This window comes from Capra hircus, chromosome 2, assembly GCF_001704415.2.
Source record: "Capra hircus breed San Clemente chromosome 2, ASM170441v1, whole genome shotgun sequence".
In the NCBI taxonomy this organism is placed as follows: Eukaryota; Metazoa; Chordata; class Mammalia; order Artiodactyla; family Bovidae; genus Capra; species Capra hircus.
The window spans coordinates 135,777,585-135,801,325 of record NC_030809.1 but is presented as its reverse complement, the minus strand read 5'-3'; the positions used below and the strand labels follow the sequence as shown (position 1 = coordinate 135,801,325).

The 23,741-nt window shown below is 39.3% G+C and overlaps 1 protein-coding gene and 1 pseudogene across 3 annotated transcripts in view; one reads left to right on the top strand and one right to left on the bottom strand.

Moving 5' to 3' along the window:
- Window positions 1–23,741, bottom strand: part of LOC102186637 (E3 ubiquitin-protein ligase HERC2) — a 240,331-nt gene that overhangs the window by 42,465 nt on the left and 174,125 nt on the right. For all 3 annotated transcript variants that reach the window (XM_005675805.3, XM_018066077.1, XM_018066078.1), the window contains exons 66-71: window positions 17,965–18,136; window positions 16,346–16,532; window positions 15,646–15,786; window positions 9,394–9,585; window positions 6,570–6,723; window positions 317–424 (exon numbers count right to left, since the gene is read on the bottom strand). In XM_005675805.3, coding sequence (XP_005675862.2) covers window positions 317–424; window positions 6,570–6,723; window positions 9,394–9,585; window positions 15,646–15,786; window positions 16,346–16,532; window positions 17,965–18,136 — 954 coding nt within the window. The remainder of the gene's footprint in view (window positions 1–316; window positions 425–6,569; window positions 6,724–9,393; window positions 9,586–15,645; window positions 15,787–16,345; window positions 16,533–17,964; window positions 18,137–23,741) is intronic.
- On the top strand, window positions 21,440–21,787 carry LOC102169139 (annotated as a pseudogene).

Sequence of the window (23,741 nt, the reverse complement as noted above, 5' to 3'; positions counted from 1 at the left end):
TGCATGAGTCTGACACTCCCAAACACCTTACAGCACCATCTCCACTGTCTAGGTGAGACTGGGCCCTCCCGACAACCAGTGCCCCCAAAAGGACCAGCAGTCGCACTGGACACCAGTAATCCCACCCATCGGTGGGGAGGTACATGCATCACTTGAATAAGTCATCTTACTGAAAGCATAGGGGGAAAACAGATAAAACCTCGAGTATTTTGCAGTTAGGTCACTTATCGTTCTCTTGTGAAGTCGCACATGAGAATGAAGCAGTAATGTTCTAATGGTTCTTTTCTACAAAAGCAAGCTCAACTCTTCTTCCTACCTGACCGCACGGAGACAATCCTGTTGACACCATCCATAACTGTGAGAGGGTCATGGCGCCTTTCGGTGGAGCACTGCCGGTCAAACTCCACCCTCAGTCCCTCTGCACCTGGAGGACAAGTAGGCACAAAAACAAGGTAACGCTCCCAAGTCAACATACCACAGACAGGGCCAAAACCATATCACACAGAAGCAGTGAGTGTAAAATGATGTGCAACAGCTACCAACTAACTAAGTCCTCAAAAAATAAGGACTCCTCTCACTCCAACTCTGCCTCCCACAAAATATTTCACCCATGATGAAACAACAGAAGACACTCTCACTTGGCCAACTGATTTTGTGGTCTCACTTCTGGAAAAATGTTCATGCTACAGCCCTAACAAGGAGACCAAGCTTTATTATCCTGCCCCCTCCACCCCACATTTTAAAAGCCGTATAAAATCATGTCCACCAAGAATTTAGCATTAGATCTAGAGTCTTCTCTGGGACAAATTAGCTTAGAAAAGAATCAGTGAAGGCTATGACCTGGGTTATGGTGGAGGGAAAAGGTTGGCAAAACAACTATAAAATCACTCAAAATAGTAAGAAACAATGATCCCAGGGCTCTTCAAATCAATTCAAGGCGAACAAACTGAGAAGAGTTCATTCACGGAAAAGCTGCTCAACTCAGGCAGGGACAGCGAGAGCCTATGTGTTCTCGCCTAGGGTTGCCCTGTGCAGCTGTAGCTCAACTTTACCAGGATGAGACTCTGTCTCCAGTGACCTCATGCTAACTGGTGTAGAGCAGGGTAGTGCCTGGGCAGAGATCCTAAAAGTCAGAGAGTCGGGAGGGTAACTGAGGACATACAGAAAAGCTTGCATCTTTGCTGGCTCGAGAATGTGGTGTGGCTGGGGAGTGCCAGACACGAGAACTAGCCAGAAATCTAACAAGATTCTAGAAGTCAGAGAACAGAGAAGGGCTCAATGAAAACGTCATGGACGACTGGGTGACTCGAGGCACATGTCCTCAAGAAAACAGAAAGTTGGGTGTGCGTGTGCGTGTGCGTGTGCCTGTGCATGTGTGTGTGCGCACACGCACACGCGCGCGCACACACACACACAGGAAAACTGCCAAAACACTGATTTCCATGCCCTCCCTTGCTTCCACCTACAGAGACCCATCCACAGATGGGGAAATGAGCAGGCTAAATCAAGCAGATATGGAACAAACCCTAAAAGTCAGGCTAGAAAACACAAATCAAAATTAAAAAGTAAGCTAGGATATCAGTGAATATGTGACGCAGGGGAGAGATTTTAGAGAGTAATTCTGGCATCTTACAAAAGAAATACACAAAACAACCATAGAAACCCAGCAACAATTACAAATCTTTTTTAAAAACTCAGACTCCAACAGAATCTAAAATGTTTAAGTTTTCAACAAAATATAATGAGATATGCAAAAACACTGAAAAATGTGAGCCATACGTGGGAATAAAATCAGACAGCAGAAACTGACCCTAATGGGCCAAATGCAGAACTGAGTAGACAGTGACTTCAAAACTATAATAAATATGTTCAAAGAATTCATGAAAACAGTGAAAACATGATAACAAAGGAAAATATGGTAACAATGACTCTGGGTCCTTAGACCTTTTTGCATAGTTCTGTGTATTCTTGCTGTCTCCTGTTAATCTCTTCTGCTTCTTTTAGGTCTGAACAAAGCCCCAAAACACATGACAAAAAAACAAATATAAATGAAAAAAGTAGGCAAATCCACGATTACAACTGGGGATTTCAAAATTTAGCCTTCAACAACTGACAGAACAAACAGACAGAAAAATTTGTAAAGATACAGAAGATTTCAACAAGACTACCTACCATCTTGAACTCTTACATACCTCTTTATCTGGCTGTTCATCTGTATTCTTTGTCATATCCTTTATAATAAACTTCATGGGGTGGCAAAGAGTTGGACATGACTGAGCAACTGAACTGAACTAAACTAACAATAAACTAATAAACATAAGTAAATGTTTCTGTGAGTTCTGTGAGTTGCTATAGCAAATCAACTGAACTTTAGGAGGAGGCTGTGGAAACCTCTGATTCACAGAAAGTCAGCAGGTAGCATAGGTAAGAATTTGGACTTCTGACTGGCGTTTGAAGTGGGTGCCATCTTGGTGGGACTTAAGCCATTAACCTAGTGTCAGGACTGAGTTAAACTGCAGGACACCAGCTGATTTTGCACAGCTGCATGATGTGTGGAAACCCTCACATGTCTGATGTCAGAAGTAGAGTGCTGTAGCAGTGAGAACAGAGGAGATACAAGTGAGGGAGTTTTCATTTTTACTTTTGCTTTATTTTATACAGAAAACATATTCTGTAAATATGTTTTCATGTTTATGGAAGAATACCTACCCTACAAAAACTCTTTCAGAGAGTAGAGGAGAAGGGAACATGCTGCAATTCAATCTGTAAAGCCAGTATTACTCTAATATCAAAATGAGATCAAGATATTACAAGAAAGGAAAGCTACATAAATAAATTTTGAAGTTTTTAATAAAAAAAATAAAAAGAAAGGAAAGCCACAAACTGACACTATTCATGAAAATAGGTTAAAAAATCCTTAACAAAATATTAGCAAGCCAAACCCAGCAACATATACTATAGATTATACATTGTGGACAATTATGATTTGTCTAGAAATGCAATACAAGTTGAATGTCCAGAAACTGATTCACATAACATGCCACATTAATAAAGGATTAATACAGAAAACAGTATGTCAATACACAGAAAAATCATTTGACAAAATCCAGCACTCTCTCATGATAAAATTTCCCCCACAAACTAGGAAGAGAAAGTTTCCTCAACCTGATAAAGGCATGTATGAAAAACTTATTGTTAACATACCTAATGCTAAGAGAATGATATGTATTCACTCTACTGGAACAACATAAGGATTTCCACTCTCATCCCTTGTATATAACATTAACTCCAGCTAGTCCCTGTTCTAGCATAAGACAGAAACAGGTGATATCTGTTAAATGTCACCAAGTATAACTGATTTGAAGAAGGAAGTCTATGAAACAAAATTTGGGAAAGGCTGTTGTAGTGTAGCAAGGAAAGGATTCCCTCCGCAGGGGAGATAGGATCAGAAACCCGTAACTAACTGCCTACGAGAATACTACTTCAGGCAGATGCCAAGTACAAAGTGAGACAAATGGCCTATCCCTGGAACATATATAAGGGCCACCATAAATGATGTGGAGGGGCCAGGAGAGACAGGTGAAGAGGAAGGGAATGCTGTTGGAGAGGCAAACAAGGTTCATGGGAAGTTGCACAGGCCACCATCAAGGATCTGAGCCTTATTTTAAGGTTACAGGGGTGCACTGGTAGATTTTAAGCAGAGCACCAGTATATTCTGACTCACTTTAAGAGAATCTCTCTGGTTGTCATGTAAGGAGTTGATTCTGGGAGACACAGAAGGTGAGAAGTAGAAATAGAACATTTATATTATACTAGTATATGAGTTAGTATAATAAACCAGGTGAAACTATATGGTTGGGCCCAGAATGATTCAGAATGGTGATAAATGGCTGAAATCAGAAATATATTTTTAAAGTAGAAATGTTAGGACTTGCGGGCAGACTGGATATCAAGTAAGAGAGAAACAGAAAAGAGGAAGAGGTACACTAGACTTTGTCTTAGGTAACTGCTGAGTGGAATTATCTTTTGCTTAATTTACAATATGAGAGATTAAGAGTTCAAAGTTAAAGAAGCTTTTGTAAATCCCATCTCATTCTAAAAAGTTAGGAAAACTAATTTCACATAAAAATGATCAGGATAAAATTATTGAGGTCAAATACAACATAAAGTTATTATTACAAAAGAGAGAATAAGAATAGAATAACATTCTCCTATAGACAATGAAGGCAAGCCAGAAAGATGTGCCCACGAAACACATGAAAAATGCAGTCTATTATTTCAAACCAAACTAAAAGAAATTAGGAAAATGATACATGATATGAAAGAAAAATATAAATAAGAATTAGGAGAAAACACTAAATTATAAAGTTTAGTAAAGAATTTTTTAAAGTTCAGAAATAAAAATTAAATTAGAAAGAACATAGGGGCAAATAAACACAAAAGATATGCTTTGAGACAAACAGGAGGAAAGGAAGTAGCCAATATTGACTCTAAAAGGCATCCAACACAAGATAACAATCACATATCCATGAAAAAGACAATTGAAACAAGGTTGCAAACAAATACCACAAACTATAATGCAAAAAAAAACTGTCTTGAAAGACATGACTCGAAACTATCTAACATTTTAAAGGGGCACAAACTCTTATCTGAGAATGTCACTTATAACACTTACAACAACAAACTTTCACAGGAGGAAAATATGCTAATCAATAAAACTAATTTTCAAATGTGGGCAACCAACTCTTAGAACAAGCTGACTCATGTTGGGACTGTCATCCTCTGAGCCTTGCTGAGGAACTGACAAGAGAGTGAGCTTCAGACAATCATAGTAAGGAAGGAGACAACTAGAACTGAATGAAGATTAACAGGGAGAAAGCAGAGTATGCAATAGCTATTATGCTCTGGGATTTATAGTATGACCAATCTAATCAAATTGCAACAATGAAGAGAGCAAGAAACCAAGAAAAAGTTTTGTTAACTATTTTCAGTAACCATATACATATCTGGTAGTGTTAGACTAGGACCCTGAGTCTTTTGTGCCTGTGATGTGGGATAAAGCAAATACGTAATTATGAGATATTCTAATTCTATCATTCCTCTGTCTTAGAACCAGGATTTGGCAGCGAGAAAAGAAACACGGACGTAACAGAAGAGGTTAAGTATAAACAGAAACGTGTAGTTCTGAATTTGGATCTATCATGTCATTATGAACTCAAAAGAAAGTTGGTCAGTCAGTCAGTTTCAGTGTCGACTCATTTACCCTGTCTCTATCCACTGAAAAAGTCTAGAAACAACAACAGCCCAGTGATCTAAAATGCCATCTCCACTAAAAGACTCCAGGGTAGATTCCAGGTGGAGAGGAGAAACTACATGACAAGCCTAAAGCATCTTGTCTTATCAGACTACAAGGACATTACCACTGGACCATAAGAATCACTGCCAAGAGCCAAACACAACAAGGAGCTCAACGTCTGGAGATGCGATAATTTGAGCTTCAGGAGGACAATAGTCATAATGGATTAAAGCCCATCATACATGTTTAAAACCATGGGTTCATGATATAAAAGGAAAAACAGGTACTTTTCTGACTATCTAATGTTCAGGACTTGGTGCTTCCCCATCTGTCAGCCTGGGTTCAGTCTCTGGCCAGGAAACTAAGATCCCAGAGGCTGTAAGGCTCAGCGAAAAAAACCCAAAATAACTGGTCACCTTCAAAGAACGATGTGTTCATTCTCATGAAAATGTAAAAAGAAGAAAAGAATCAAGCTTTTATCCTGCCTTTCTTATACAAACAGTACTCCTGGGTAACCAACCAAAGGATCAGGGAAAATGTCCCTGTATAAAGTAATCTAGCTAATAAATAAGAAAGAAATGAAATAATTAGAATAGCACCATTTTGCAACCACCAATGGATTTAATGGCCTCAGGTAATGAGCATCAGTAGCCGCTGCCATCACAAAAGGAAAGACAAGCAGATACTAGATGCTTCCAGATGCTGGATCACAAGCACTAATTGTCCTGTCAGAGGGCCTGGCTGAACTAATCAGGCCAATGAATCAGGGGTAATCTGTAGAAAAACAGGATGGAGGAACAGGTGAAAGTGCAGCAGGGATGAATTATTGAAAAAAAAAAAGGAAGAAACTACAGGTTTAAAGATACTTAAAAGATGGAAACTGTTTAATTAAGAGAATTAAGATGAGAGTGCACACTTGGGTAACAGAAACTGTCCAGAAATACAAGCCAGGACAGTGTCACATTAGAGGGGGCGACACAAGGAAGGCTTCTGGGCATAGGCAGAAGACTGCTTTTAGATCTGAGTTTTGGCAACTAAGGCATCCACCTAATAAGCATTAAGCTAAACATTTACTTTGCATAGTTTCCTGTATCATGTTTTCGGTAAGTGAGGTTTCTAGAAAAGGTGGGGAAAGTGACTCTAAAGCAATTCTGTCCCTTTTCCTCTGTAAAACAAGGACAGCTGCTTCAACTGATGCAACGGCAGGAATGAAGCGGTTCTACAGGCAGCTTTTATATGACCCCATCTCCTCCCCGGGGCCAGCCCTCAGTACCTGGTATCTTCACTGTGCCGCTGGACGAAGTGTCGTCAGTGTAGGGATGGCTACTCTCCACCACCACAGGCTGAGAGGACAGGCGGCCACTCTGTGAGTCTGTAGCCACATCCTCCAACTCGGTGACACAGAGCTCCAACAACATATCTGCCACCTGTGGGGGGAAGCAGGGGACAAAGCAGGAAGACATCAGGATGCCTGCCCAGTTCAGTTCTTTCCATAGAGACGGGGGCATGGAGAGCTTGGGAGTTTGAGAAATCTACTATAAATCAGGGCTCGGTTTCCTCACCAATAAAATCATGATAGCAGAACTCGCAGGGGTGCTGTGAAGCTTGGAGAGATCTACGTACAAGTAATAAGAAAGCACCTACACACAAAACACCCAATACATGCCAACTGATGAAACGAAATGCCTGTGATCTCAACACTTTCTCTTCACGTCAAGACAAGGTTATGTCCTAGTGAGGAAAATCTGCCCAGGAACAAAACTTTCAAGCAAGGAGCAGAAGGTGATAAAATTGACCAAGATCCCAGAAGGCATGGGGGTCAAGCAAGAGGAGCAGGAATGGAGAGGAATGATCCAGCTGTCCAGGCTGAACAGTGGTAGACAGTACCTGAAATGAGACAACCAGTGGTGTCTCCTGACCCAAGACAAATTTAGGGTCAGCTCCCACACCATACAGCCCAACAATCCATGTTCAGATTTCATTTCAAAATTTTAGTGATTCACACCACTTAAATGGTCAATACTGGTGATTATATTTTGATTGCTATTTTAAAAACAAACAATATGTTGTTATAATAATTAACTTCCAAAGTTTTAAAATTTATAAAAACTTAATGAGACCATTCTCTATTCTTTCAGAAATTATTTTAATCTATTTTTCCTTGTATTTGGATAATAAAAGTTATCTTAGTAAGAAGTTTCACTAATGACAAACTATAATCATTGCCATAATTTAGGTTTTATAATTATGAATACAAAAGTTTTTCTAGTTTAAAGAGTCTCAAATACTAGCTCAGGATGGGGCATAAGAGTAACATCCTGCCACTGGCCAGGAAAGTTGGAAGAAAATCCTCATCTCTGTTTCTGTCTCCCCTTGAATTTGAGATGTTGATGTCATCTAACTCTCAATGCACAGCTTAGCAGAGGTCTTCTGGGCTTTAACACCTTCTGCAAAGACAGCCAGTACCCCAGGAGAGGCAAATAAACTCTGAGAAGAGGGTGACAGAGGGGTCATAGATGTGGTTCTACCCTCAAGAGTTTACAATCATTTCCCCCATCCACCAGACACCTGAGTGTCTTTGAGGGAGTAACGACCACTGAGAGCTTCAGTTTTCTCATCTGTAAACAAAGGGAAAGCCTGTGCTCTGTACTAAGAGAATGCACCAAGAAAGGGACCTGGAAGATATGTTTACAACAAATTCTAGGTATTATTACTTTAAATCCATGTTCTCATTCCATCTTTTCCTCTCACAAATGCAATATACTTGTAAAAACATTAATATTTTCCTTATGGAAATTCACTTTGATTTAATCTCTCAGAATTATGCCAAGTAACTTGCCTTGAAAAACTACGAAGTAGGAAACCTATAACCTTTCAGTTCTTCCTGAATATGATTAAGAAATAACAAGCCCCTAAAATATCTACCAAATCATTTACTACGATTTCAAGAACGCTCAACCTTTCCTAAGTACATTATGGTTTTGGTGGTAGGACGGAAATGAAACACAGGTGGCTCAACTGCACAGGGCACACAGCATCACTTCTGATACAACCAGCTCTGAAGATGTGGAGGAAAGCTGCTGAGAAGCAGCAAGCGTCCTTAAGGAAGCCCGAAGGCTTCAGAACTGATGAGTTCACTTCTAAGGTACACTGATATGATACCGACTTGACACCCGACATTAGCCACATGCAGCTGTTCGAACTTAAAGTGAAATACAATGAAAACGTCAGTGCCTCAGGTGCACTAGCTACATCTCAAGAGCTCAAGCGCCGTATGTGGCTAGGAGTCACCACACTGGATGGCTCAGGTACAGATCATCATCATGGCAGAAAATACTACAGAACCCATGCTACCAAATATTAAAATCTACTTTAAACAGTTAATAGTTAAGATACTGCAACAGTAAAGCATAAAAACTAGCATAATGGGACCAAAAAAAGTCTGTAAAGGACCCAAATAAGTACAGAAGTTTACAGTACAATAAGAGTGGCCTTCAAGTCACTGGGAAGAAGATGGATTTAGTCAATAAATTATGTTGCTGCAACATATTTGCTGTCTAGGAAAAACTAAAACTGAATCCCTGCTTTATCCCCTATATCAAGATAAATTCCAGATGATTCAAAAAGGTAAATATAATAACAAATGAAGCTCAGCTTGGTGCTCTGTGGTGACCTAGAGAGGTGGGATGATGTGGTGGGAGGGAACCTCAAGAGGGAGGGGACATATATACATATATGGCTGATTCATGATGTTTGTATAACAAAAATACAACATTGTAAAGCAATTATATTCCAATAAAAAATAACAAATGAAAACAAAAATGATTAAAAGAAACCTGAGAAGATTTCTTAAACAATGTCATGCTCATACCATATTTACACCATGATACAAAATCCAGAAGCCATAAATGAAAAAATTTGGCAGATCTGACTTTGCAAAAACTAGAAATTTCTAAATTCTAAAATATTAAAACAATGTTAAAAGGCAAACTGAGGAGCAACTCAGTACAGATAACAGAGAAGGGACTCATCTTCACCAGAATTCCTTCACAAGACAGCAGCAGCACCTCCAGCCCACCCACCCCGCTGCAGCTCACCTGGGGGTAGGCAGTGCCCATGCCAGACAGCACTGCTGAAAGCACATCCCGGCCCTTGTCCCCTGCCCGGCCACACACAGACAGCTTGAGCAGGTCCACCAAGACACGCGTGTCGTCCACAACCAACAAACTGGTGAATTCATCCAAGGACTGAAGTTCTGGGCCTGACGCTTTATTCTGGCTTTCAACATCCTAAAAAAGTTCAACAATTAAAATGAGGAATCGTATATCAAGAGACAAACAATCAAGAACTCAAAGGATACATGATTACCAATGACAAATAAGGAACCTTCTAAGGTATTTACGACCATGAAATACTTGAATAAGAAATAACAAGCCCCTAAATCTACATCACCTTGTACTATGCTTTCAAAATCAATCAACTATTTTACAAATTACCAACAGCAGCTGTCAAAAGGAATGCCTAAAAACTATAAAGAAATGACAATATATACTGTGACCAACTTCATATCTGACGTGTGTTTCAAGGGGAGACTTCAAATGAAATCTCACCATGTAAAACCTACCACCACAGGGTATGTCTGGGAGTCTTCTATCAACTGCATTTGTACACTATACTTTTACAACTTTTGCCTAGATCCACTTCACAATTCTTTCTCAGAATATTACTTAACGGACTTTTTGACATATAAACATTGCTCATAATCTCTTGTTCCTTAGGTACTGTTAAGAAGAAAATAGTCTTCTCAGTACTCCCCTTTTACTTCTCATTCACAGTATGTCAGTTAAAACAAACCACACCTGTGATTATTTACCTCTTTCCACATCAGCAGAAAAAGGAATTGCTTGTTTGCCTGTGACAGCATCACTGACCCGACACAATCCCACGTCATGAGGGTTTCCTGCCCAGGACAATCACCCCACAGCCTGCTGGCACCACAAAGGAGCCTCCTGAAGGTTGGCAGTGGGGTCTGGCTTACAGAAAGTAACAGGGAGATCCAACAGCTTCTGAGCTTAGAGGCAGTGGGTATCAGAGACCTGAGCCCTTCCTGTTTCCTAGGCAGAGGCTAGCTCTCCAGGGAATTAACAAGATGCCACAGGTGTCTCTTCTCTTCTCTCTTGCTTTCTGGATCTCAGTGAAATCACTGTCAGTGGTTTTCAGAAACAGAAATAAGCCAGGGAAAGCACAAGCCCCACTTAGAAGTCTTTAGGGGAATGTGATCCGAACAATGTGCAGATTCCATCAGTGCTCAAGTTAGCCCTGGAAACCACAGCTCTGAGGCAGGAGCATGGTTTCTCCCTTAGAAGAAACAGACCCTGCTCCCATCTTCAAGAGAAGACACAGGCAATCAGCAAGTGAAGTGCATCAGAAATGAAGACACTCCAGAATCTCATTCACTGAAGACCAGCAAAAACATTCAGTGGAATATATTAATCATATATAACATCTTTGGTCTTATTTAAAACAATACCTAACATTTTTTGGTGGCGTTGTTTAAAAAAAAATAGAGAACAAATCCAAAGGAATTGCTGAAAAATAAAATCACTAGCTACATAATCTTGCTGTTGTTTACTCACTAAGTCGTGTCTGACTCTTTTGTGACCCCATGGACTATATAGCCTGACAGGCTCCTCTGTCCATGAGATTTCCCAGGCAAGAATACTGGAGTGGGTTGCCATGTCGTCTTCCAGGGAATCTTCCCAACCCAGGGATCAAATCCCCATCTCTTGTGTCTTCCGCATTAGAGGGGATTCTTGATCACTATGCCCAAAACTAACATGAAAATTACTCTCCTGTTATTAAGGAATCAAACAAAATTGAAATGATAGTAATTTCAGGCTATAATCTGGATAATGCCTATGCCTCATAAATAAATTGGTAAGAAAGAAATTATACCATCTTTCTTCTACCTAAAAGAAAAAATTTTGAATAATTCAGAGTAATTTCTGCATTAAAACCTCACCTTAGGAGATTGCCAAATATCACAAGTTGAGTCCAGACATCTAATTTACAAATATCAATTTTCTTATTACTATAAGTTACGAATATTTTCCATAGCATATATTTTCGACACTAGTGACAGCATAATAAACCAAGAGTTCCAAATGTAATTTAAAATAATATGCTTGTTCACAAGGGGAATATGCTGGCAAGGGAGACCATGTGAGCAGGATGAGATGGCCTGGGAAGAGGAGCACCTGAGTAGGCTTGGGAGGTCGTCCACAATGGAGGGGAGGCCACAATGTGGCAGAGCCAAGCCAAGTGGAAAGTGTTCCTGCTTGAGGCCAGCTGGCATTGGGGACAGGAGTGGGTCAAGCAGCAGGTGAGGTCATCCCTGCACAGGCAGACTGGGTTTTGAGTGCCAGAAGCTATGCAGGGGAAGGAGGATATCCGTATGTGTGAGGAGAGACAGCCAAATGAGAAGGCGGCTACCTGAGGGGAAGCTATTAAACTGTCAATAGCAGGAGCCAGATTCCTCACTTTCAGAGAATAGCATGATCAATAAAGAAAAGGAAGAAACTAGAATGAACCCTTTGCAGTTATTAGTACTGACTGTACTGCTGTGAACCAGTGGTTTTCAATATATGTAGGTATATACCAAAATAAATATTAACATGCATAACTTCTTGAAAGCATATATACACACGTATTTTCTAGCTCTGCCCAGTAAGAAAGGAAATGAAGTGCACTTCCCGCCATAGAAAACTAAAGATATTTCAGATCTTGGCTTTGAAATACCATCTCCAAGAAAAAGAACCATGATTTTTTGGAGAATTAGGATTTCTGTGCTACAGCATAAAACATCTTGATGAACCTGGAATTCTGTGTTGTACAGTAAACAACAAAATAAAAGAATAATGAGAATATGTTCGAACAGAGAAAATTGTACCAAATATTTAAAGAATTGACACCAATCTTTCACAAACTGTTCCTACAAACAGAAGAGCAACACTGCCTAGCTCATCAGTATTATGCTTTAATGCAAATTAGGAGAAGATATAGGTACAAAAATCCTTAACAATATAGCAAAGCAATTCAACAGGCAAGTTAGGCCCTGGTATACAAAAAGGGTAACAGAGTTTTGCCAAGAGAATGTACTGGTCATAGCAAACACCCTCTTCCAACAACACCAGAGCTGATTCTACACATGGACATCACCCAGATAATACTGAAATCAGACGGACATCACCATTTGGCTACATTCCTTGCTGCCAAAGACAGAGAAGCTCTATACATTCATCAAAAACAAGACGGGGAGCTGACTGTGGCTCAGATCATGAACTCCTTATTGCAAAATTCAGACTTGAACTGAAGAAAGTAGAGAAAACCACTAGACCATTCAGGCAAGAACCAAATCAAATCCCTTATGATTAAACAGTGGAAGTGACAAATAGATTCAAGGGATTAGATCTGACAGACAGACTGCCTGATGAACAATGGAAGGAGGTTTGTAACATTGTATAGGAAGCCATGATCAAAACCATCCCCAAGAAAAAGAAGTGTAAAAAGGCACAACGGTGTCTCCGGAAGCTTTACAAATAGCTAATAAAAGAAGAGAAGTGAAAGGCAAAGGAGGGAAAAAAAAAAGATATACCCATCTGAATGCAGAGTTCCAAAGAATAGCAAAGAGAGATAAGAAAGCCTTCCTCAGTGATAAATGCAAAGAAATGGAAGAAAACGTAGAATGGGAAGGACTAGAGATCTCTTCAAGAAAATCAGAGATACCAAGGGAACATTTCAGGCAAAGATGGGCTCAATAAAGAAAAGTAACAGTATGGATCTAACAGAAGCAGAAGCTATTAAGATGAAGTGGCAGGAATATACAGAAGAACTATACAAAAAGATCTTAATGACCCAGATAACCACGATGGTGTGATCACTCACCTAGAGCCAGACATTCTGGAGTGAGAACCCAAGTGGGCCTTAGGAACCATCATTATGAACAGAGCTAGTGGAGGTGATAGACTTCCAGTTGAGCTAGTTAAAATCCTAAAAGATGATGCTGTTAAAGTGCTGCACTCAATATGCCAACAAATTTGGAAAGCTCAGCAGTGGCCAAGACTAGAAAAAGGTCAGTTTTCATGCCAATCACAAAGAAAGGCAATGCCAAATAATGTTCAAACTACTGCACAACTGCACTCATCTCACACTCTAGCAAAGTAATGTACAATATTCTCTAAGCCAGGCTTCAACAGTACATGAACCGAGAGCTTCAAGATGTACAGGCTGGATTTAGAAAAGGCAGAGGAAGCAGAGATCAAATTGCCACATCTGCTAGATCTTAGAACTGAAGAAAATCATCTACTTCTGCTTCACTGACTATGCTAAAACCTTTGATGTGTGGATCACAAGAAACTGTGGAAAATTCTTAAGGAGATGGGAATACCAGACCACCTTACCTGCCTCCTGAGAAATCGGTATGCAGGCATTAAGACACAGTTAGAACCGGACATGGAACAATGGACTGGTTTCAAATTGGGAAGAGAATACGTCAAGGCTGTATATTGTCACCCTGCTTATTTAACTTCTATGCAGAGTACATCATGAGAAACGCTGGGCTGGAAGAAGCACAAGCTGGAATCAAGATTGCTGAGAGAAATATCAATAACCTCAGATATGCAGATGACACCACCCTTATGGAAGAAAGTGAAGAGGAACTAAAAAGCCTCTTAATGAAAGTGAAAGAGGAGAGTGAAAAAGTTGGCTTAAAGCTCAACATTCAGAAAACGAAGATCATGGCATCGGTCCCATCACTTCACGGCAAACAGATGGGAAACAATGGAAACTGTGAGAGACTTTATTTTGGGGGGCTCCAAATCACCGCAGATAGTGACTGCAATCATGAAATTAAAAGATGCTTGCTTCTTGGAAAAAAGTTATGACCAATCTAGATAGCGTATTAAAAAACAAAGACACTACTTTGCCAACAAAGGTCCATCTAGTCAAAGCTATGGTTCTTCCAGTAGACATGTATAAATGTGAGAGCTGCACCATAAAGAAAGCTGAGCACTGAAGAACTGATGCTTTTGAACTGTGGTGTTGGAGAAGACTCTTTGAGAATCCTTTGGACTGCAAAGAAATTCAATCCTAAAAGAAACCAGTCCTAAATATTCACTGGAAGGACTGATAGTGAAGCTGAAGCTCCAATACTCTGACCACCTGATGTGAAGAACTAACTCATTGGAAAAGATCCTGATGCTGGAAAGATTGAAGGCAGGAGAAGGGAACGACAGAGGATGAGACAGTTGGATGGTATCACCAACTCAATGGACATGAGTTTGAGCAAGCTCCAGGTGTTGGTGATGGCCAGGGAAGCCTGGAGTCCTGCAGTTCATGGGGTTGCAAAGAGTCAGACAGGCCTGAGGGACTGAGCTAAACTGACTGTGCTATAAAGTAAAGTGCTCAAAGAAATATGGGGGCACAGCAGAAAGACAAACCAGATGGAAAGGCCTACCAAAGGCCAAGTCTGGGACAATTTGGGTGTCAAATGATGATAGTAACATATGTCATTATTTGAGTAAAATAGAATTCCATGAATATATACCAACAGAAAGATGAGATGAAAAGGGAAAGTTCTTCCTTACTGAAGAATAGCAACAATGGTATTCCAAAGGAATGATGAAATCTGAAAAATCACTACTTGACAATTATCACAGTAGTAATGGACCCAGATGGAATTATCACTAAAAACTGGCAGATGAAAACATAATGAGGGGAAAGCTAGTAGCATAGTCCCAAAGTAAATTATCTCCCCAGGAATACCTATACACATGCTTTTTTTAAATTTATTAACTTCCAATAGAGAAATCTTGTAGACAAATTTAACAAAGTAATAAGAATTAATATCACCTGTGATGCAGCAAATCAACAATGCACACACCTCAATAGAATGCACTGAAAAGAACTCTGCATCATTCCTGTGGCATTTCTTATAAAAAGAGGAACTTAAGGATGCTTCCATATTGAAAACAATAAGAGATAACCCTCACCCCTTGGCAGGTTCAAGACCTGTAATGAGAAAAATCTGAGTCGGTCTCTGGGGCAGAAAATAGTCCCTGATCAGTGGCAATGTCCTGATAATTAGGAAGCACACTCTGAAGCTTTAAGGAAGGCTGGGATTATGCCATGCAGCTCTCCCACCAACAGTTTAGAAACACTCACAACTGGAGAATCTAGGTAGATAACACAAAGGAGTATACCATGTTCTATGTCTAGGAAATATTTCTGCAACTTGAGTGTACATTTAAGATTATTTCAAAATAAACCATTAAAGAAGAAAACCCCTTGACCTCTTTGGTTTTGGTCATGGTTTCTGCAATGATGCTGGCAGCTCCTGGGTCATCTGTTACTGGGATAAACGGCCGAGAAGAAGCTGAGCAAGCAGATGGGGTCACTGCAGAAGGGGTCACAGCATCCTCAGAAGAGATAATCTAGTTTGAAAATGAATAAGAAAAAGGAGAAACTTGGCAACATGGCACACTTCCCATCTAATTCCAAAAGGCTTACTTACCCCTTAGGTCATCTGGAATATGCCAGATTTTACAGAGATAACAAGACATTTATATTACCAGCTACCACCTCCAGTGCAATCTGAGACAGCCCTGCAAAGTTAAGCATATTCATGTCCCAGGAAAACCTATTAATATTCACAAGCAATCACATGAAAACAACTAAAATGAGCACACATCTCTCCAAGCTGGGTTTTTCCCCAAAATAAATTACAAAAACCTTTAGTTTTCAGAGTGTTCAAGTTTCAGAATTACAGGTGAACAACTGTGCATTGTACTTAGCAACTTTTTAAAAGAATATTCCCATCTACACACTAAAAGGCTCCTTTTAAACAGAATACTAATTCAAGCCAAAAATCATAGTAGCAGACACAAAAACATTCTGAATTAAGCTAAAGAATGACTTGTACTTTATAAGACACAAATGAGCTACCTTTCACTTCCTCATCAAACACTCCTTTACTGCTTTACCATTTTTTACCTCTCCTCTCTTTTCTTGCCATGGATTTGGACTCAGTCTGTCTTCAATATCAACAGCCAGCACACACTCCTCTCCATTCATGGGACTGGCCATGGCAGATACATCAGAAGGGGGTGCCGAGGAGAAGGAAGGACACTCCACTGGGGCAACCATGCCAGCCGGCATCAGGGCCCCGACCACGGTGTCTCTGTCAGGAGGGAAAGCCAGGCCTGTGGTGAGCTGCATCTACCTCTGCTGGATGGCAGAGTCAGGGGGCAGGGCAACTGCTTACTGAAGGGTTCCCTCATTATTATAGGATAACTATAAAAAGAGAGCTTTAGAAAAATACTGAATGTTACTACTATATATCTGTTGCCTAAAATATTTACTCCTGATCTTATTTACTGAACGACCATAGTGATAACAGGTGAAAAACTGCCAACATAAAAATCAGACCAGAATAAGCCTCTGGATTTCTCTGAGAAATCTTCTTGGTTGTTAAAGAGTCTAAGGATAATTTGGGTTGTTTTGTTGTTAGGTCACTAAGTCATATCCAACTCTTTGCGACCCCATGGGCAGCAGGCACACCAGGCTCCCCTGTCTCTCACTATCTCCTGGAGTTTCCCCAAGGTCACATCCATTGAATCAGTGATGCCATCCAACCATCTCATCCTCTGTTGCACTCTTCTCCTTCTGCCTTCAAGCTTTCCCAGCATCAGAGTCTTTTCCAGTGAGTTGAAATTCACATTAGATGGCCAAAGTATTAAAGCTTCAGCATTAGTCCTTCCAATGATTATTCAGAATGTATTTCCTTTAAGATTAACTGGTTTGATCTCCTTGCTCTCCAACGGGTTCTCAAGAGTCTTCTCCAGCACCACAGTTCAAAAGCATTAAATCTTCAGTGCTCTGCCTTCTTTATGCTTCAGCTCTCACATCTGTACATGACTACTGGAAAGACTTTGACTATAGCCTTGACTATATGGACCTTTGTTGGCAAAGTGATGTCTTTGTTTTTTAATACACTGTCTAGGTTTGCCATAGCTTTCCTGCCAAGAAGCAATCATCTTCTAACTTCATGGCTGCAGTCACCATCCACAGTGATTTCATGTTTATTGTAAGCCAGATACCAAAGGTGCCTCACATAAGGCAGCGAAGACTAAATGTCCTCTCAACAACTAAGTTAGCTTTTAGTTTAAATGAATGTCCCTAAGTATTTATTTCTATTCATCACATACATAACCACAATACAATGATTGATGGGCCATTTATTTAGTCTGCATGAAAATAGCAGCAAAATGGAGGAAAAGACAACATTATCAAATATCCTCCTTATCAAGAGTGAAGGAGATAACTGTCTTAAATATTACTGTATATAAGCATCAACTAATTCTTCCCCCCAAAACAGGTATAAAGCTTATTGGCCATAAAGAATAATGAAAATGTTCTTCAACTTGATTTTCTAATTCATATTTCAACCTCCATTAAAGAAAAGCATAAAGATACCATCATTCACTATCAAAGGGTGTATGACCTAAAACTCACAGTATTTAAAAACAGTAACAAACATTCTCCATCAAAAAATGACAAAAACCTAAAGTTTACACAATTGTGGGATGTCAAAAGCTAGCAAACAAGCCTACCTGGCATACATGATTTGCAATGCTGTAAGTATATGGGACAAGGCCTGTTGTTTGGCCAGATTTCCATCTAATGACAGGAGAATCTTGGCAAGAGAAGGGCGATTTGGTTTAGAATTATTTGCACCATTGATTTTATTACTGGCAGGAGAAGAATCAGCATCAGAAGGCACACCTGGAAAAGTAAAATAAAACCGAGTTCAATTTTTTAGATCAGAGTTTGCTCTGTTTCTATAATGTGACCTTTCCATTTCATTTCAAAGCACACTGCAATCTGCATTTGGCTATTTCACAGATTAAATATTAGTTTCACTAATAATCTCTCATAGTTTAAAAACAAACATCTATAGCGAGGGTTTGTTATAACTACAAAAATATATAAATGCTTTTGTGAAATGTACTTACAACAATTTACGCTATACATATATGTCATGAAAATACTATGATAACGATCTCTATTTACTTATCAATGAAATGTAAAGTAAAACAAAAAATCCACAACAATGGTGAGAAGATACTATGTTCGCCATATACAGTGTTAGCAAGTTTCAGCTCACTGCCCTAAGAGTTCCCAGGTCTGAACACAGGGAGAGAACCAGATGGAGCCGAGTGGTCTCTGTGAGAAGAGGAGGTTGAGCTCCGCACCAGGGAATCCAATGTGGCCAAAGTTCACAGGACAGGATAAGAGAGGGAAAAGCTGCACAGAGAGTGCCCTGGAGATATGCAGGCATTCTCACTCATAGGACGCCCACATAAATGGGCATGACTCAGAGACAAAGAAAGAACTTGTATGAAAGGACTAGGAGAACACAGAGGTCCCAGCTACTGCCTGTTGCCATCAGCTGGAGGAAGACCTCATAATTCACAAGGCACTGAGTAAAATACTCAATGGTAGGGAATTATTAGTCCCAGAGTAATATCAGCTCTGAATCCACTTAACAAATCCAAAACAAAGACCAAAGGGGATCAAACTGTTTTAAGAGTAATTTAACTGTATGTAAGCTCAAGAAGATTCATTACACACGCAAGAATCTCCAGCAACATTCACAATGTATGGCATCCAGCTAAAAGTTACCATGTTGGAAGAAAGGCAGGAAAATACCACTCAACTCAGAAATAGGAAGAAAAATCAACTGATCTAAACAACCCAGAATTGACATAGATATTACCATCAGCAGACAACTTAAGTTGAAATATTTATTATATCTGTATTCCATATGTTCAAAAGAGAATCAGAGACATGAAAGATAAAAAAAAATACTCAAATTAAATTTCTAGAGAAGCAGCTAGGATGTCTGAGGTTTAAATAGTTTGGTAACATTAACAGCAGATGAAAATGAAGCAAAGACGAGTGCATGTGAAGATACAGCGACAGAAACTATTCATGTGAAACACAGAAAAAACAGTTTAAAAATGAACAATGTCATTTATCTGTGGAACAACCTGAAGAGTCCTAGTACACATGGAACTAGACTTCCCAAAGGTACAGGGAAAAAATTTTTTTTGAAGAACAGTGACTGACAATTTTTCAAAATGGATGAAAACTTAAAACCCAAAGATCTAAGAAGCACAATGAACCACAAGTGCTTGAATCATGAAAATAAAAACCAGGGAAATAAAAAGAAAATCCTAAAAGCAGTCTTAGATAAAAGACATGCTATGTACAGAAGAACAAAGGTAAGAATGACAGCAAATTCTCAATGAAAACAATGTCAACCTAAAATTTTATAGTCAGCTAACATATGGTGCAAACATGAAGCAAAATAATGCCTAGTTTAGCCATAAGAAGCTGAAAGGAAGAATCGCAGATCTGAGCTAACAAGACATAAAAAAAGAATTCCTTCAAGCAGAAGAAAAGTGGTTCCAGATGGAAAAAGGATCTCCACAAAGAAATGAAGAACACTGGAAAGAGTAACTTTGCGAGTAAATATAGAGATATTCTTTTCCTATTACTTATCTCATTTAAATACATAACCTGATGTTTAAAAAGACTAGTTTAAACAACTGTAACGTTTACAACACAAAGAGAAACGCATAACAAAAGTAGCACTGAGACCAGGAGGGCAGAAGCAGAGTGTGAGGCACACACTGCACATGAAACAGTGTGACCCCACCTGCAGGTGGCGATGGTGCAGTCGCTGAGCTGAGTCCAGCTCTTGCGACCCCATGGACTGTAGCCCACCAGGCTCCTCTGTCCATGGAATTCTCCAGGCAAGAGTACTGGAGTGGGTTGCCATTTCCTTCTCCAGGGGATCTTTCCCACCCAGGAATCGAACCTGAATCTCCTGCATTGCAGGCAGATTCTTTACCAACTGAGCTACAAAGGAATCAGCTAAAGGCAGACTATGATACATTAAAGGTGCATAATTCCTAAAACAACCACTAAAATAACACAAAAAGTTAGAGTTCAAAGAAAACAAAGAAGAAAATACAACATCAAAAAGAACAATTAATTCAAAGAAAGGCAGAAAAAGAGCAGAAAAAACAATAAACAGCTAGGACTAATATAATACAAAACAAATAGCAGGATACTGATTGAAAACAAACACATTCATAATCACATTAAATGTGAGTGAAGTAAAGACCCCAATTGGAGAGACCCAGAGAAAAAATTAGAAAGCAAAATCCAACTATATGTTGCCTACCAGCAAGTTTTTTTCAGTAGGTTAACAGTAAAAAGAATGGAAAAAATATATCATAGTTTCTCATGTACCTATATTCTTATCAGTCACACTTAATTTCAAAGCAAATGGATGAGAGGATAATCTGTCACAATGATGTCAGTGTCGATTACTCAAGGAGAATAAACATCTACACTAGAAAATTAGGAAGACCCTAAGCCAATAACCTAAGCTTCTTAGAAGAAAAGAATAAAGATTAAACATCAGTGAAACAGAAAACAGAAAACCAATGAAGGAAAATCAAGCAAACCGTTGGCTTATTCTTTAAAAAAAACTTAATAAAACTGATAAAGCTATAGACAAACTGGAAAGAGAAGATACAATTACCAATATAAGGAATGAGTAGTAACACCACTATAGAGTCTACAAATATTAAAAGAAAAATAAGCAAACACTGAGACCAACTTTATGCCAGTAAGTTAAACTTCCATCAAAGACACAAATCTTACTAGAAAAGAAACAGCTAGCCCTAAATCTTAAAGGAATTAAATTTGTGGTTTAAAAATACTGTACAAAGAAAACTCTAGGCCCAGATTGCTTCACTGATGAATTCTATTGAAATAATACCAAATCTACACAAAGAAGAAAACTAAAAAGAAGGAACACCACTTCATTCTGTGAGGACAGACAGACAGAGACATTAATAGAAAACTATAGACCAGTATCTATCATGAACAGAGAGGTGAGTTCTTAACTGGCTTTTTCTTTTTTTTTAAAGCAACCAGAACAAAAAAGGAACAAAAAGAATAATCCATATGTCAAAAATAAAGCTGAAAAATATATAAAGCTGGGCTGTCATGGTGGGCTGGCCACAGAATACCACTGGCCTTGTGGGACTGGCTTATGTTTAATAGTTCACATGAGAAGCTAAGAGTATTGTATACAAAGACTCTTGGATGTTCTTGGATGAATCCCTAAAAACACACCATACAGAAGGTACATAGTACAGATTACAAATGAGAAGCTGGGTACAGTTAAAACAGAACCAGAGGTTATAAAATTAGAAGAGCAACTTCAGAGTGGTTAGAAGAGGTGATTTTTCAGGCTGAAAGTGAATTAAGTCTGCAAGAAAAATGGTGGAGTGGAAAACATGGGAGTCCTCAGTGGAAGAGCCTCCTGCCAACCAATGGAAATGGATAATATAAACATTAAGTGACTAGTGTCTTCATGAGAAACTATATAGTCAAAAACAGTTACACTAAAAATATTTTCATATTCATCTATGATCAAGTAAACTGATATATAACATATTTAGGACACTTGATAAAACAGATGATTATGGTACCAGGGGCTTGTGAATCAATTTTTGATTCATAGAGCAGCTATTCAAATTACTGAAGAAGCTAAAGTTGAACGGTTCTATGAAGACCTACAAGACCTTTTAGAACTAACACCCCAAAAAGATGTCCTTTTCATTATAGGGGACTGGAATGCAAAGGTAGGAAGTCAAGAAACACCTGGAGTAATGGGCAAATTTGGCCTTGGACTACAGAATGAAGCAGGGCAAAGGCTAATAAAGTTCTGCCAAGAGAATGCACTGGTCATAGCAAACATTCTCTTCCAACAACACAAGAGAAGACTCTATACATGGACATCACCAGATGGCCAACACCAAAATCAGATTGATTATATTCTTTGCAGCCAAAGATGGAGAGGCTCTACACAGTCAGCAAAAACAAGACAAGAAGCGGCCTGTGGCTCAGATCATGAACTACTTATTGTCAAATTCAGACTTGAACTGAAGAAAGAAGGGAAATCCACTAAACCATTCAGGTATGACCTAAATCAAATCCCGTATGATTATACAGTGGAAGTGAGAAATAGATTTAAGGGAACAGATCTGATAGATAGAGTGCCTGATGAACTATGGATGGAGGTTCATGACATTGTACAGGAGACAGGGACCAAGACCATCCCCAAGAAAAAGAAATGCAAGAAAGCAAAATGGCTATCTGAGGAGGCTTTACAAATAGCTGTGAAAAGAAGAGAAGTGAAAAGCAAAGGAGAAAAGGAAAGAAATATCCATTTGAATGCAGACTTCCAAAGAATAGCAAGGAGAGATAAGAAAGTCTTCCTCAACATCAATACAAAGAAATAGAGGAAAACAACAGAATGGCAAAGACTAGAGATCTCTTCAAGAAACCTAGAGATACCAAGGGAACATTTCATGCAAAGATGGGCTCGATAAAGGATAGATGGTATGGACCTAACAGAAGCAGAAGATATTAAGAAGAGGTCGCAAGAGTACACAGAAGAACTGTACAAAAAAGATCTTCACGAACCAGATAATCACAATAATGTGATTACTCAACTAGAGCCTGACATCCTGGAATGTGAGGTCAAGTGGGCCTTAGAAAGCATCACGACAAACAAAGCTAGTGGAAGTGATGGATTCTCAGTTGAGCTATTTTAAATCCTGAAAGATGATGCTGTGAAAGTGCTGCAGTCAATATGCCAGCAAATTTGAAAAACTCAGCAGTGGCCACAGGACTGGAAAGGGTCAGTTTTCATTCCAATCCCAAAGAAAAGCAATGCCAAAGAATGCTCAAACTACCACACAATTGCACTCATCTCACACGCTTTAGTAAAAGTAACGCTCAAAATTCTCCAAGCCAGGCTTCAGCAACACGTGAACCGTGAACTTCCAGATGTTTAAGCTGGTTTTAGAAAAGGCAGAGGAATCCGAGATCAAACTGCCAACATCTGCTAGATCATGAAAAAAGCAAGGGAGTTCCAGAAAAACATCTATTTCTGCTTTATTGACTATGCCAAAACCTTTTACTGTGTGGATCACAATAAACTGTGGAAAATTCTGAAAGAGATGGGAATACCAGACCACCTGACCTGCTTCTTGAGAAACCTGTATGCAGGTCAGGAAGCAACACTGAGAACTGGACATGAAACAACAGACTGGTTCCAAATAGGAAAAGGAGTACGTCAAGGCTGTATATTGTCACCCTGCTTATTTACTCATGAGTACATCATGAGAAACGCTGGGCTGGATGAAGCCCAAGCTGGAATCAAGATTGCCAGGAGAAATATCAATAACCTCAGATATGCAGACGACACTACCCTTATGCCAGAAAGTGAAGAAGAACT